Source organism: Saccostrea echinata, unplaced genomic scaffold (assembly GCF_033153115.1).
Source record: "Saccostrea echinata isolate AGI-Se365-2 ecotype Australia unplaced genomic scaffold, CSIRO_AGI_Sech_v1 ptg000012l, whole genome shotgun sequence".
NCBI lineage: Eukaryota > Metazoa > Mollusca > Bivalvia > Ostreida > Ostreidae > Saccostrea > Saccostrea echinata.
In genome coordinates this window covers 20,103,120-20,119,182 of record NW_026889761.1, presented here as the reverse complement: position 1 = coordinate 20,119,182, position 16,063 = coordinate 20,103,120, and the positions used below count along the sequence as shown (strand labels likewise).

At 35.0% G+C, this 16,063-nt stretch overlaps 1 protein-coding gene and 1 non-coding gene across 2 annotated transcripts; both read right to left on the bottom strand.

The window, feature by feature from the left end:
- Positions 1–109: 109 nt before the first annotated feature.
- On the bottom strand, positions 110–7,218 carry LOC133185510 (uncharacterized). Its single transcript, XM_061320788.1, has 5 exons — positions 6,083–7,218; positions 2,603–2,843; positions 2,135–2,445; positions 1,013–1,774; positions 110–901 (listed from the first exon to the last, which is right to left on the bottom strand). The coding sequence occupies exons 1-5, from the start codon at positions 7,197–7,199 to the stop codon at positions 117–119; spliced, it is 3,216 nt and encodes a 1,071-aa protein (XP_061176772.1). The 5' UTR covers positions 7,200–7,218; the 3' UTR covers positions 110–116.
- A 5,256-nt stretch (positions 7,219–12,474) lies between these two features.
- LOC133186173 (U5 spliceosomal RNA) lies at positions 12,475–12,596 on the bottom strand. The gene has a single exon (XR_009721022.1). It is a non-coding gene; the product is annotated as a U5 spliceosomal RNA (small nuclear RNA).
- Between the last annotated feature and the right edge of the window lie 3,467 nt (positions 12,597–16,063).

Below are 16,063 nucleotides of genomic sequence, written 5' to 3'. Positions count from 1 at the left end.
GATTACTGTTAGTTATCTTCATATTTCTTCATCCTTATCTTTCAAATCCATGAGATTAAAATTACAACTATAACATTCATCATACCAATATATTGAACTTGTACTCCGTAAAACGTCTATTTGTAATAGAAAGGTCTCCCATTCCCGTACGCCCAGTTATGCATCTGCCTTCTAGCTCCATATAGAGATACTGATATTCGACGAAGATTTTCCGTCAAATCGGTTCGGTTTCCCTTCGCCATATTATAGGCCGAGAATGCTAATAGACCTGCATCAAACAACGCCGTCAGCGGCCCAATGACTGCGCCAAGAATTGTTATCCCTCTGGCTGATACCTTTAGAAGGCTTATGGGGATCATTGCTAGACCTTTCACGGTTCTTAGGATACCCGGTAAGCTCTGTACCCCCGCAAAGTCGGATGCTTCAATATTCTGATTGGTTCTGATTTCAGTCGACACCTCCGCCAGCCTGTTTACTTCCCCTTTTAATTGTTCCATTACATTCTGTAAGAGCTCAAATCTCTCCTGGTAACAGTTTTGATACCGTTTTAATGTGTCTATTGTACCACTGTTCAAGTAGGTTTCAGTAATCTTCGCTCCCGCAGCCACTGTTCCTCCGGAAACCGCCAGAACCCCTCCCCCTACAGCCAGTAGGGTAGAAATTCCTCCAGTTACCGGTGTCAACGCTATTCCAAAACCCGTCAGTACTGCACCGACAATCCCCGCCCCAGAACCAGATATTGTCGCGATATTTACATTTTTACGACGACCTTCAATTTCACATATCACCAAGTCACATCTTCTCTGCAGAATTTGATTACATAAGAGCCACTGCTCTACAGTTACACAAGCTGTTTTCAAAAGGGTATCGACTTTCCTCATTCTTCGCATCAATTTACAATCTGTAATATAATGAAGAGAAAACTTAATTTTCATTTTATTTAATAAATTTTAAGAAATGGTAAATACTTTTCAATTTGAAATACATGTTTCGGACAGTTGTTGAAATTTACCTTGCTGTGTACGATATGGCGTGGAGTCAGCTTCACTCGAAAGAATATCGGGAATATCTACAAAGCAATTACAACAATCCATTTTTGAAACGATTCTGTGAAATTGTTTGCTTCCCGTCTGCAGAAGGGAAATATAGAACGTTTTATTCTTGGAACATTTTCTTCTTACACGTGCATTTTTTTGTGTTTTTCTCTCTCGGGTTCTCAGCTTTGAGTACTCACTCCAGAAACTCTCTGTTGAGGTTTTTGTGTCCTTCACTCGGAGGACGTAAATATTAGTCTGAAAAAACGTGCAAGCAAGCCATAGCAGTACATCGTCGGTAGGAAGATCATCCTCAATTCGTCCAATCACAAACTTCGCCAGCTGTTCGTAGTCTTTTTTACCCTGAGGTAACTTTCCAAATGCAGCTTCGTAAGGACGATTTATATCGTCTCCAATGACGGGTAGGTAAGTGGTAATATTTTGCAACAATTCTCCGCATAATTCTTTTAGTAATAAATCAACATGTTTTTCAGTTCCAAAAATATTTTTGCTTAAGCATCGGAGTAAAGAGTGTTGGAAAAACTGAATGGAGTCGAATGTTCTTCCTTTCATGTCATTTCTTTGCATCGCTATGCGCAGTGAAGAGTATGGTGTGCAAACTGGAAAATCTCTTATTTCTGTCATGAACATTTCCTCTTCTGGATCCTCTGATAAGAAAGGAAGCAGATAATGGTGGCGTTCTCTTGGGTTCACACATAATAGAAGCTGGGACTCTATTTCTGAAAAAAAAACAATTGACGATACATATATATTTGTCAATATCTGTTACATATATATATCAGTCTCATTAGTGTGTAAATTTAGAGCTTTATAGTAATTGAAATAAAATCTTTGTTGTTAATTTTGATACAAATATCAACGATAAACGTTAAGACTATAATTGTGAGTATTAAAAAATTGTAAATATAAGCGTTACAAGATTTTTTTTACATGGCACTGTCATAAAACACACAAAACATGCCTACAAATTTTAATGAAAATTAGCTACGAAATACAATTTTCATACAGTTTAAGCAATCCAAAGAATGACCAAACAATGCTGGAATTAAACTCTTTCTACAATACAACTTCAAACTTACTTTGATGGTTTCGAAGTAAGGAAAAGGGTGAGGGAATTCCACAGTTACAACCTCTGAGGGGTGTTATCCGATCATAGGATTCATTCAGGCCATTGTAGAAAAGAGTGATGTAAAACCTGCATTCTTTCTCCTCATCAAATTGGCATATTCTTGAACGAGCGGGTTCAAATTTTTTCCAAAACCTCTGAGAACAGTTCAACTGGGTTGGGTCTGAATGGTAAATGTATATTGGGACTGTCAACCAATCTGATATTCTTCCCATCTTTTCATGGAAATCCAGTTTCTCGTTTTCTAAGACATCCTGAAGATCACTGTATTTTAAATAAATCATTACTTATGCTTTCGTTTCATCATTTGTTTAAACACTGGAGGATAGTTCTAGTAGTAAATGCAAATCCTGTTATTCATTTTATATATCTATCAATTTCGCAATTGTTCAGGTATTCACTTAAGATAATCAGTCAATACCTTGAAAAATATTCGTCCCCATACAATTCTTTTGAAAGGGCCATGGTTAAAGTACCATGTCCACCGTTAATTTGATCAATTCTTCGCTCCTCAGCATAAAGTCGATCTGCTACCATTTGTATGTCGTCCGTTGGGATAAGATAATCAGTTCGCTGGGGCCAAAACGTCCTGTAGTTTGGTATGTGCTTTAAATGTGTGTGGTTTTGGTGTTTCCTACTTGGAGGGCAGCATGGATTTCGTACTTAAAATAAAAAAAATTAATGTAAGTTTTTTTTTCTTTAAACTTCAAGAAGGGAAATGTGAGTAATTCTACAATACTATTGATTGCATGAGAGTTTGACAACATACAGTTGTGGTTCGTTCTAAGTAAAGAATATACAAGTTTTTTCATTACATGGTCTTTTCCCTTTTTTTGTAATTGTCCAATTAATGATAGGGGTTCAATGGATTAGACCAAATGCACAAAGATTATATCAACGAAACCTTAAGTTAATGCCCACAGTCTCTAATACTAGTGGCTTCTGCCAGCAAGTCACATGGCACACATCAACGTCTGTTGGCCCAATTAATGCTTTGGAAGCAGAATCATTGTGGCAAAAGGTGAGTAAAGAGTGTCTATAAATAACTCGTTGCTTAGTAATGGAAAATCCAAACGGAAAACAACCAGTTCTCCCTAGCAACTCTTAGAACAAGAATTGACTACACAAACGTATAAAAGAACAAATCTCGTCAATTTAATCTATAAAAGAGTACCTTCATCAAAAAAATTGACAATGCCATGTGGTAAAATCCGGGAATTTTTGGAGTCGAAAACCTTTTCCTCACTAGTACCAATAATATATGTACATGGAATGTTAAAACCATATAGGAAAGACGGAAAAATGCATAAGTGCCAACAGAGGTGTCAAACTATAACATTTTACTGCTCACTTAGTGATACAAGATGGAACAATCTGGACAGATGATACTGAGTGCAGGAGAAATGGAATATTTCAGGCTACATGGACGAAAACATCCAAGACTCCCAGGGAGTAGCATTTATATTATTAAAAACACAACATGGGTACTCACTGGATAGGAAGCGCATGGGTTAAGAATTAGTAAGGCACCCTGTCTAACAAAAGGGAAGAGAGTCAACATGGTAATCTGCTCCCAAGAAATACGATCATAGAGTGGAAAACAAAAGAAACACTTGAAATTATGAAATAGAGGCAAGAAAAGAACTCTGTGAAATACAGAAGAACAAGATCTGAGAAAATGATCAAGACCGAGTGCGAAACCTGAACTACATGCATGCAGCAGATCAGAACGACCTTTGAAATAAGATAAGAAAACATAATGGTTGCAATGGAAAAGAAAAACTTTTAAAAAGACCAGTACCAAATTATCCACAAAACATCTGCCACCTATAAAAGTCCTTAAAAGGCATGAAGTGAACCAACAAATGCGAAATAAAGACAAAGCATCTGAAAAGTGGTGAATTAGATGGACCTGAGAGTATTCAAGCTGAGATACTCAGGACCTACATAGAAACAACAGTAAAATGTTATACCACCCACCCATCCTACCAAAGTCCCTTTTAAACGAATAAGGGAAGAAGAACAATTATCTCATAATCCAATAGAGAGATTTCTTGTCAATAAAGAAAAGGGGCTAAGGCAATTATGTAAGGGTTAATGTACGAGTAGCGCTCCATTTCTAAAAAGTAATGGAGCCGAGGCCCCGAAGGGGCCGAAGCCTATTACTTCTAAGGAATGGAGCGCTACGAGTATATTAACCCGCGTGAAATCCACCTTTTTAAAATGCTTGTATTTATTTTTGTTAATATATAATACAGAATATTTATATGATACACTGTAAATATACATTACATATTAGTAGTATTTAATTTATATAGAGAGAAAAAGTAAGGCGAAAAAAGTGTATTGAGGTTATTCTAATCCTATGACGGTCAACTGCTTCGATAGCACAGTGAAATGAGTAGCAGACTACGAAGGTGCGGGTACCGGGTTCGATTCTCGACAGTGGTACATTTATTTTCTTTATGTGAAAATAAACTTGATAAAATTTTCTATGTTCTTTCCCGGAAGAGGCACGGGAAGGAGAAAAAGAACATAAAAAATTCCGTTTTCAATGTAATTTGCAACTCTCCATTCCTGAAAAATGATGGAGCGCTCAAACAAAGGAGTGACGTCACAGGTGGATTTTACAGATAGATCTACAGATGGATTACGCTCTGGCCAGTAGCAGAGAAGTTATTTCATAGAATAATACTAATAAGATGAAGGATTAGGTCCAGACACAACTAAGCGATCAACAAGCTGATTTTAACAAGAACAGACCATGGTACTGACCAAAATGCTAGGGTAATTATTGAGCAGCCAACTGAGTGAAACTCCTCCTTCAAATTCATTTATCGACTTTAAAAAGGGAGTGTACATAGAGATATCCTTTGGATATTCTCAGCCATTACGGTGTGTCAATAAAAGATGTAAATATGAAACGGAATTCATATAAAGATTTGTCTTGAGGAGTCATTCATGAAGGCCAACTTACATACGCATTCTTTATTTTTTATTAACAGAGGTCAGACAAACTCCCATTTCTATTATTTTAATGATGGTAAACTGATTTACGGAAACAGGAACAACAGAAGCTAAGGATGGTATCAAGTGGAAAGACAAGAACTAGGCAAGAACAATTTTTATGCAGTTGAAACAGTCTTGGATCCAAAGATCCTACCCTTCAAATCAAGATTAAAATTTTTAACAGTTTTATCAATGCAGTACTTCTGTATGGTGACGATCTTGGAGGACTACAGTGGTTAATAAAAAAGAAATACAGACGTTTATCAACAGGTATCTAAGTAGAATCCTCTGAGTACACTAGTCAAAAACTATCAACAGCATTGATCTCTGACAAAGACTAACCAACACTGTAGAAACTAAAATGAGCACTTACCTGATCTTCGAAGGCAAAAGACCTAAAACATATGGAATGAAAAAACTGCTAGGTGTTCACCTGGAAAGAACTATAATAGAAAACCCAGGATAGGACGGCTTGAGAAATATTAGTGGCCTAGGCCCCAAAGGGGTGCAGTGATAAGTAAGGCATTTGTAAGACTTTGAAACCCTATTTTGAACACAACCTGGTTCTTGGATTCTCATTTTACCGCCATTTAAAGGCTTTCAAACGAATTTAAAAGTTATGGATTTTGATTTGAGAGAATAAATTAAATTTAAAAAAAATACATTTCAATTGAAAAATTGAAATTCCTTTTTTCATAGTTATTAATTACAACCCAATCTTTCAGTTATTCAATTAAATTTGCTTAAATTTCCTTTTAAGTCAAGGGAGATTAATTGGAGTCATAAACAATGTCATTAATTGTATTTTTATAACTTATATAACATTACCCCTCAAACCATTGAATAATATTAACTTTTCAAGCTCTGATATGGAGAATATGAAAATACCTACACACTGCATTGTGGATATCATCTTTAATTTTTCCGATGTGACCTTGTATTTCTGGCTTTTTCTGGCGACAAGAACATGCTCCTGGTACTGTGACATACGGTATATATTCACGTAGTGTCTGCTGTCGCAGAAGAATTGGTGATTCGAAGCAGCATGCATATGTACACGAGACTGACAAAAAAGTTTCCCAGTCACCTCTACACATTTTATCAACGATAATGTCGACGTTGAAAACTGACGATATGGCATAAAGTTCTCCATCGCCGGAAGGTTTCATTCGATTTTTTACTTCCTTTGTGTGAGTCTTCAAAAGTCTCTCCTTTTCGACAGTGGTCGTTTCTTCATTGATGGAATCGTCTGCGTTCTTGCAAAATAAATCCAGATTATCTCCTTCTAGTTCAAAGTTACAAATGATATTCAGTATGCGGTCATGGTAATCTTCGTTGCCATAGAATTCCAAACTCAGACGACGATACAAATCTTTGACCTGATCTTTCATTCCATATCTAACACTTCCATCAAAGAGCAAGCAAAAATTATTTCCGAATCGTAAGTCAAAACAATTTTTATGCTCTTCATTCACGAGACCCCACGGACAAGATTTGAGATCCTTTTTATGATCTCTGAAATCAACATTGCCAAATTCTACCGATCCATCTTCATCTTCAACCATTACGATACACACTGGCTCTGAATCAAGACACTGTCTGATACTTGGAGCGAAAATGTACCCCTGAAATCCGAGCATATCCTCATTGCAAGATCTATTGTAACGAATAAGACATATATTCTTCTGTAGTAATTCTGCTCCAGCATAAATTTCCCTAGGAGATACATATTTCTTTTCTTTTTTCTTCTTTTCCAGATCACTAGATAAGCAATCTCTTGGGTGCATTGTCCCGTCACACCTAACATACTGTGGGTGAAATAGGTGGAAATACCAGGCATTATTTACCTCAAATTCGAATACCTCGTCTCGCATTTGTGTTGCGCTTTTTCTAGAAAGTGGGCCCCTTTCCGATGCTAAATTAAGACTGTAATAAAATGAGTTTTCGTCTTTGGGATGTCTCGTCAAACCGTAGCCTTTTCTTTGAAGAACTGACTCAGCTCTGTCCATGATGACCGTATTATCATACAAAACCTAAAATTGTTTTTGAATCAGTGAGTGATTTAATGATGACAATATCATTTTAGGGAGTGAGTTACTGCAAAATACTTCAATGAATATAAGAAAGCTAGTGATTTATAGCACTTATAGCAGTTATGAATGAGTAATAAAATTTTGCCCAAATGAGAGAGTCCATAATGTTTTGCGAAAGCATTAGATTTGCAGAGTACTTTCCAAGATGTGAAACTTGGCACTGTTTTCTTATAATTGTAATCTGTTGCAATTAATAATGATATATTTATTCAACAAATAAAGATAAGTTATTAGTTTTAATCATAATATAAAGATTTTAGAGGAAGGACTGGTATTCAATTCAATGCAACGGTCAATTGCTACTGATTTCCTCTTTTTTTTTTTAATATTTTGCATCACACAATGCGAAGCGAAGTAAATGATGGAATATTAAGTGTTTCAGAAATAACACCTGATTTAACAGCCCCTTTCTTCTACATAACTTAATGGGCTCAGAATTTTTATGGCAGTAATTCTGAACATCAGCAGACAAGAGGAAATATATGAAATAAAGGAGAACATATCATTAAAAACTGCATGAGAATGTACGGGGTATTGTTATTAAATAAAATAGTAACATTAAATCATATTGTATGTTATTAATGCAAAATTTTAGATAAATGAATAATAAAAAAAAAAATCTCAAATGTTTTCCACAGCTATAGAATCATGTGCCTTAGAGGATTAAGCAAACCCTGTCGACCGGTCGCATAATCTTACTGGACAAAGCTTCTCTTCAAAATTTGGAAAAACTCTTAACTAAAATTTATCTGATGTTGTCTACGGAATAAAATGTACCCTTTTGTGGGCTTATATATATAGTGGACATGATATTTTTTAATTGGGTAATGAAAAATTCCAGAAAAAAAGACCACTTGGTTTTATTCCTTTCATGACTTGGAAATGAAAAAAAAGTTTAATTGCCCCAACAAAAAATAACTATAGTAAACTATAGTTAACTATAGTTTACTATAGTTAACTATAGTAAATCAAAGTTCCAAAGTTTTCACTATAGTAAATCAAAGTTCCAAAGTTTTCACTATAGTAAATCAAAGTTCCAAAGTTTTTACTTTGGTACTATAGTTAACTATAGTAAACTATAGTTAACTATAGTTTACTATAGTATTTTTTTTGTTAAGGTGGACATAATTTTATAATCTTTTTTTTTTATTGTTTAATTAAAAAAATGCAGAAAAAAACATCGTTTAGTGTTATTACATTTGGGAGTAAAAAAATTAATTAAATAATTGGAAATAATATTTTGGAAGTTATTTATTCTCTATTGATTTTAATGTGTAGTAACATTAAGTATAACAAATAAATAGAAATACTTCCTTGAATAGGCCTATGTGAATGAGAGAGTAAAAGAAAGTCGAATGACAGATTATGTGCGTTTGGGCATATTGGTCTAACCCCATAATGGAGCGCTCACACAAAAGAGTGACGTCACAGGTGGATTTTACTTAAATGACACGAAAGTTAGTCAATAACTAATTGCTTAACATCGTGATTTACCAGATGTGTTGCATCAGTTATTTTTATAGCTCAATGATACGATTACATGTTGACACCTGTTGAGGTTTTCAGACGTCTTGCAGGGGAACAAATACCTTCTTTCTGCACTCTCTTAATTTTTTCAGAGACACATAATTGAGAAAAAAAAGATTCAAAATTGGAAAAATACGGCTATTTGGATTAGGAATGGGTCCGGTAACCGGACCAAAAAAACAAGCCTGGAAAACCTCTGATTCATATGAATCAGAATTTATTTAAAAACATACACGAGAAGAAGAATACACTTGTTGTTGCCTTCAACTCGACATTTAGATATATTGACGATTTATTATCAATGAACAATAGTTACGTCCATTCATATATCGACTCGATATATCCCAGTCATCATAAAATAAAAAGATACCACAGAGTCTGACACACCTGTTTCATATCTGTATATTTTACTAGAGAAAGACGTTAATGGTATGATAAAAGTGATGACTTCATATTTTCTATCGTCAACTTTCCTTACTTATGTAGCAATATACCCTTATCGCCTATATGATTATGGGGCTCATATCTCCCATTTGGTTCGATACGCAGGAGCATGGTCCACGTACGAACAATTTCTAACACGAGACAACCTATTGACAAGTTGATGAAACAAGGATATTAAGAGTCTCATTTACAGTCATCTTTTTGCAGGTATTATGATCGATACATTGATCTGTCAGCAAATACAGTCTATCTTTAAGTCGATTGCTGACTGACGTTTTTCATGTCAATTCTTGGGCCATCATTTAAACACTGAATTGATTTTTCCATTTGCCCGATCATGTCAATGAGCACGTGTATTCTCTGGTCCCGATCTGTATTGTTTCAATGGACTTTTGAGCTTGAGTACTGTAAGCATTCTAAGGGGGAAATTCTTCAAAATTATCAGTTTTAAATATCTTTCATATTCTCAACAATCAAATCGAATTTGAATTACCATACCTATACTGGATTCCCACATACCACACTGTAAACAAAGATATATAGAAGCTTCCAGTAAATGTTCTACCAAGCTTCTTTTTATACTCCTTGCAAAAATATAAACAGCAATGAAGGAGAAACTTCAGGAGTACTTGTACAACAACATATTCGAAAAGTGGTGTGAAACTTAAAAACTCCAAGGAACTTTTAGAAAATATGAAATCACAGAATTGTTATAAAATCAATAACATCAAAACATACACTTTATACAACCATTCCCCACGACAAATTAAATTTTGGATATCATAGACAGCTGCTTTTTCAATAAAAATGGACCTCGTAGATTTGCATACCTTGCCATTGTTCAAGAGTTTGGACGAAAATATTACTTTTACCATGGAAAAACACTATGTGTTTCTGAAACACTGATGCCCCCGTATGGCAACTTATAGCAAATATTAAACTTTCCCAAATGCAAATCAAATGTGTTGGTACACAAAGTAAGGTATTGTCTCGAGGAAAATACCTGTGAACAAATGACATCCCTAGCAGCAACCACTGATAAGATAGGCAACCATTGAAAAGATAGGGAAAAGGTTTAAGTTTTTTCAAAAGTAAGTAAAACTTCAAGGTCAAATGGTGCCCAAGGATAGACCTTCTCACATGTGAAATATGAAAGCCCTGGCATCAATTATTCATAAGTTATGGCCAAGGTTAAAATTTTTCAAAAGTAGGCCAAACTCCAAGATCAACGTCAAAGGGTCAAAGTTGTTGACGTGTGAGGTCTTGTCACAGGGATTTCACATGTGAAGTATAAAAGCCCTAGTACCAACTGTTCATGAGTAATGAAAATGGTTGAAGTTTTCCAAAAGTAGGTCAAATTCAATGGGCTATAATTATTCATTTCCAAAGAAGGGTTTTGTGAAAAGGAATACACATGTGAAGAAAAAAAGTCCTAGCACCAACCGTTCAAGAATTATGGCCAAGGTTAAATCTTTCCAAAAGTAGGTCAAACTCCAAGTTCAAGTCAACAGGTCAAAGTTCTTGGTATCCAATTACGAAAGGTCTTGTCACAATGATTACATATCTGAAGTATGAAAGCCCCAACTGTTCAAAAGTTATGGCCAAGGTTAAAGTTATTTTTGCAAAACTGGGTCTATCTCCAAAGTCAAGGTCAAAAATGACGGTACCCAAAGAAAGGTCTTAACACAAGGAATACACATATTAAGTAGGAATGCCATTGCTTCAACCAATCAAAAGTTATGGACAAGAGCTCGAATACTGTTCGTTATCTCCACATATTACATGTATATGTCGTCAAAATTATCATAGGCGTCGGAACCGGGGGGGGGAGCTTAGCCCCCACCCCTCCCCCCTTTTTTACAAAGATAGACATAATATAATATAGGCATTGAACATCGGGGCGTAGTCACAAACGCTTTTTTGTTGATGTTGTCGTTGTTTTACCCCCCCCCCCATTTCAACAGGCACGTACCTATAAAAACATGCCATTGAGCGCACAGCAGTGTGATCAGACGACAGAATATGCTTTCTCCTCCTTGGCACTTACTCCCATGGCTTTAGATATCTGTTGTTCGCTCTGCTCCCAATTTGCATTTTTCCAATGGACTTTTGACCTTGATTACTTTTCGTTCTCTTCAATAAGGTAAACGGATAATCAGTAATCAGTAATCAAACTTATTATTAAATCAAAGGTCTAACAATTGGTATAAAACAGTCAGCCAAAATACGTCCCATTCCTAGGGTATATTTGCTTACAAGGTCATTATAACTCCTTTAATAATTTCCGAAATCCTGACTTTAAACGAGGTTGTTGAAATTCCTGTAATATCAACCTACCTGTCAATAAAATGTCTCGGTTTAAATTAGATCATACTAAGAGCTTGGTCTTGAGTAACAAATAACTTACGAGACGTCAACACAATATGCAGGATATAGGGGTAATATCACTACATAAATAAGGAAAACTGAAGATGGAAACGCTGAAGTCATTTTGTTTGTCATACAATTTAGTGGGCCTTTATCGTCTCTAGTCAGTAATACATACAAATATAAAACAGGTGTGGCAGACTCTGTGGAATCTTTTATTAATTTTCGAGTTCACTGGGACATATTGAGTCGACATATTGTTATCGATTGTTGTTGTTAATTGATAAAACTTCGTCGATATATGTCTGAATGTTGATGTGAAGGCCAATTGTGTAGAAAAGTCGTACAATTTGATGCTACATACAATAAACATTTTGTTGATTTTAGATTTTCTTAAACTTCTTTGGAGTTTTCGAGAATCCACGTCTAATTTACACCACTTCTAGAACATGCTGTAGCACAGTGCATCTACATATATAACCAGTTGCAGTAGCTTAGTGGTAGGGCGTATGCATCATGATTAAGAGGCCAAGGTTCGATTATCGTTCGCCTTGGTGCGTCAAATCGAAAATGTAAACGCCCGACAGTGGAAGTGAAAGTCACGGATCATTCGGATGAGAGCTTAAAAACCGAGGTCCAGCATCAATGGCCCTGAGTGCAAAGTATAAGCCTAATTTTGAAGCCTTCACCGCAATATGGTGACGTCTCTACATGAGTGAAAAATTCTCGAACGGGACGTTAAACAACATACAATCAATCAATCAATCTTATGTGAATATGGCTCCACTTTTCTATCATTGCAATCAACGATTACTTCTTCGTAGTAATCAAGAATGTTACGATTCTGTCTATTGTTCATTTTGAATAATGCAGGGTTTCAAAAATAATTCTATAGACTCATTTATGTTCCTCTCCACGGAAATCTTTAGTAAAAGGCGAGAGATTTAATCGTGGATTTAAGAGAAACCAGAGTAACTATCATCATGAAACTTCCAAATTTTTATGTATTTCTCAAATGTATTTCCTCTCGTTTTTAAACATTACAATTACACATATCTAAGATGACAGTCTTGAATAGCAGGTTACAAGTGCTTGCATTGTTACACGAGCAGTAGATGTTAACTAAAGAGATGAAAATTCTTGTTAACTTTATGTCATGTTCAATTTGATGAAGCCGAAAATGTGTTAATTTTACAATTTATACTTCATGTATCTTGTCTAAGGGAAATAACTTCAGAATTCTAATGATTCTTTCCAACAAATTATCAGTCAATTTAGATGTTTTAAAAACAATTCTTCTGTGACCAATGACTGTGTGTGAGCAGAGTGTGAAATATTTTATACACTTATAACAAAAGCCTCCTTTACAACGTATCAGGTTACGTTAGATCATCAATTATGTATCACATGTTCAAAAAACTTTCCTATGTATTTCAATATAATCATTATCAATTATTCACCACATGTTAGCAAACGAAAAAAATCAATTTTAATTTTTTTTTATATGAATAACAGGTTGAAGATAGCAGTGTGTAAGTTTTGCAGGTTTTTAAACTTCATTGCCAATGTGATTATGCATCTTGTCAATACATGACAAATTCCTAACCGTTACTTTTCGTTGTCAGAGGTGTGGTGCAATAGTATGATTTGCGTTTCAAAATGTATTAAGACACGTCACACATTGTTTTCTTCCCATTTTTATAACCGTTAGACTTCACTTTTTTACTTGAAGATCGACGCATGTGAGGTCCGCATCCGCGCAAAACCGAGGGCGGACATATTTCCCAATATTCATAATTTATTGAGAAATATATCAAAAGATGTATTAAGGAGACAATAGGTAAATACTTTTGTGCACAAGTTTATTGCCTTACCCACCAAAGTCTAAGGTCGCCCGCGTGGCGCAGTGGTAAGAGCGTCTACTTTAGAGTCGCGGAGTAAGGAGTTGATCCTTGCGTCTCGCTTTCGAATCCCACTTTGGGACGTTGAGACCTGTCCTTCGGATGAGACCGTATAAACAGAGGTCCCGTGTCGCAGTAGTTGCTGGCACGAAAAAGATCTCTCACTGCTCAATGGCCCTGAGTGCCGAGCATAGGTCAAAATTTGCAGCTCTCCATCGGCAAGTGGTGGCGTCTGCATATGAGTGAAAAATTCTCGAGAGGGACGTTAAACAACAAACAAACCATAGTCTACGAAGCATTTTTTCTTATTATTTTTAACGAAGTTTCTTTTGCTGTAAAAAAAAAAAATACTGCAATTTGTTACTTCCTTTGATAATTAAAGATTAATTCAAGTCATGTGCCTTTATCTCGTTATTTTCCTATTTATATAAAATAATGATATTTGCAATCAAAATAAGATCGTAATTTCTTCATATTCAGTCTGTAACAGAACACTCGATATTCGTAGTTGTTTATTTGGATCTCACTTAAAATGAATCTAGACCTAACACATACCTTTGAAGATTCTTTTGTCTCCTATTCCATTTACTTACCAATTAAAGATTAAAGGTTCCCTCCACTACCTCATCCTCTTTGTGGAATGTTTGCACTTGGAATTTGGCTCTATATTTAGAAAATCCATTAGCAAAGTGCTGGTAGCCTATAACGACAATATTTCTTATATGTGCTTATAGACACAATTTTGGAAAAAAGGTTATTTATCTTTACAATTGATTATTTAACAGATATTATCATGTTTTGAAATTTGATTTGATCTGCTTAAACAGCAGTTAATTCTTTTGAATACATTACTTATCCGTCATACAATACAATGTGCAATGAGCTGCGCGTTTTACCAACTCATTGGCATTTAAATATGCATTTGAGCTTTAATGATTATTTTTCATTGAAGGGTGTAGTCTGGGTATAGTATATATTTATTTTGTACTCCCAATATGTTTTTTTACTTTATGAAAGTAGACGATATTTACAATTATGGAAAATAATGTTTTCCACTTTAAAATGTCTACTCAGCAAATTTTATAAGCTGTTTGTTGTGAAAAAATTCAAATCTTCCCTTAATATTTCGTTAAATTTCCTTTTACTGATTACTGATATTTTTATGAGTTCGTCTCCGATTTTCCTTAATGATTCGAGAAGATTATTATATAGTATCTTTCTCCGTGAATAAAGACTTCAGGCCTCTGCCTGTACAATTTTCGCACCAGACAATTGTTAAAATTTCTTCATTTAACTTCTCATCCTAGATTTATATATTTCTAAAGTTCTTGATTAATAAACATTTCCGTTTGGAAGAATTTAAACTTCAGTGCTAAGATACTGCCCATTCCGACCTACTTCAATATACAAACTTTAAGCACAAAAACTTTAATACACATTTGAATACAATTTCTCTTTAAAATTTTAAAATTTTGATAGCAGACGAAAAAATGTTTGTGTACAATTTATCAAATTAGCACTAAATTGACACTGTAAAAGAAAGGATAGGCTAAAAGCCTTCGGTTTATTTTTTAATCTATACATAGCAGAGCTCAGTTTTCCTTCCTGATGTGAAAATATGGCTAGATTTCCAAAGTTATGTTTCTTTACTGTACATGTAATTTTATGGCAAGGAAGATTTGCGAAAGGCAAAAAAAAAAATATTCATTGTAGCCTGCTGCCCATGAAAATTTAGGTTTTGCAACCGATCGGGAGTGAAAAAGAGTTTTCTTTCTACCTATGGATACATAGGTCGAATGGCAGACTTGACCGGCCAACAGGGAATGCTTACTCCTCCTTAGCACCTGATCCCACCTCTGGAATTTCCGGGGGTCCGTGTTTTATCCCCTGTTCACAAATTTGTATTGTTTGTATGTAGATTTTTAGAGATTGATCACTGTTCGTTATTTTCATCTTTTTCATTATATACATGTATCTATACATTCTCACACTTAATGTGGTATTATGTACGTTGTGAGATCTAGGCAGAAATATTTTGCTGGTGAAGATTAATGAAAAAAAATTGAATTCTGAAATGCTCGATGTGACTCTTGTGTCCGTCACGAGGGATTCCCTAGAACCCTTAGCGCGATTAACTCTATCGATTTTTTTGTTTACAAAACTTGTCATTTCTTTGAAGTAGAATATCGAAAAAGCTTTATAAGACGTATGTTTTGAGGTAAGCAGTATTTTTATTATGCTTATATGTACAAATTTATTACTATTTCGAATTAATAAAATAAAAGTGCAGAAAATAGAAAAATTGATACTTTATCAAGAAACTAAAATTTAAAGTTTAGATTTCTATATGTATCAAGACATACTGTGTAATTGATCGTTCAGTTAGTGTGTTTCTATCTCATTTTATCCAAACGCTGTAGTAGCCTTTTCTGATTACGACACTGTTGTCTGTCTGTAACCGTTTCATATTTTCAGAGACATGTAATAGAGGGACCGCTGACTCATTCGGGGCGTTTCTAGATTTTTCACTTTAAGTTGGGT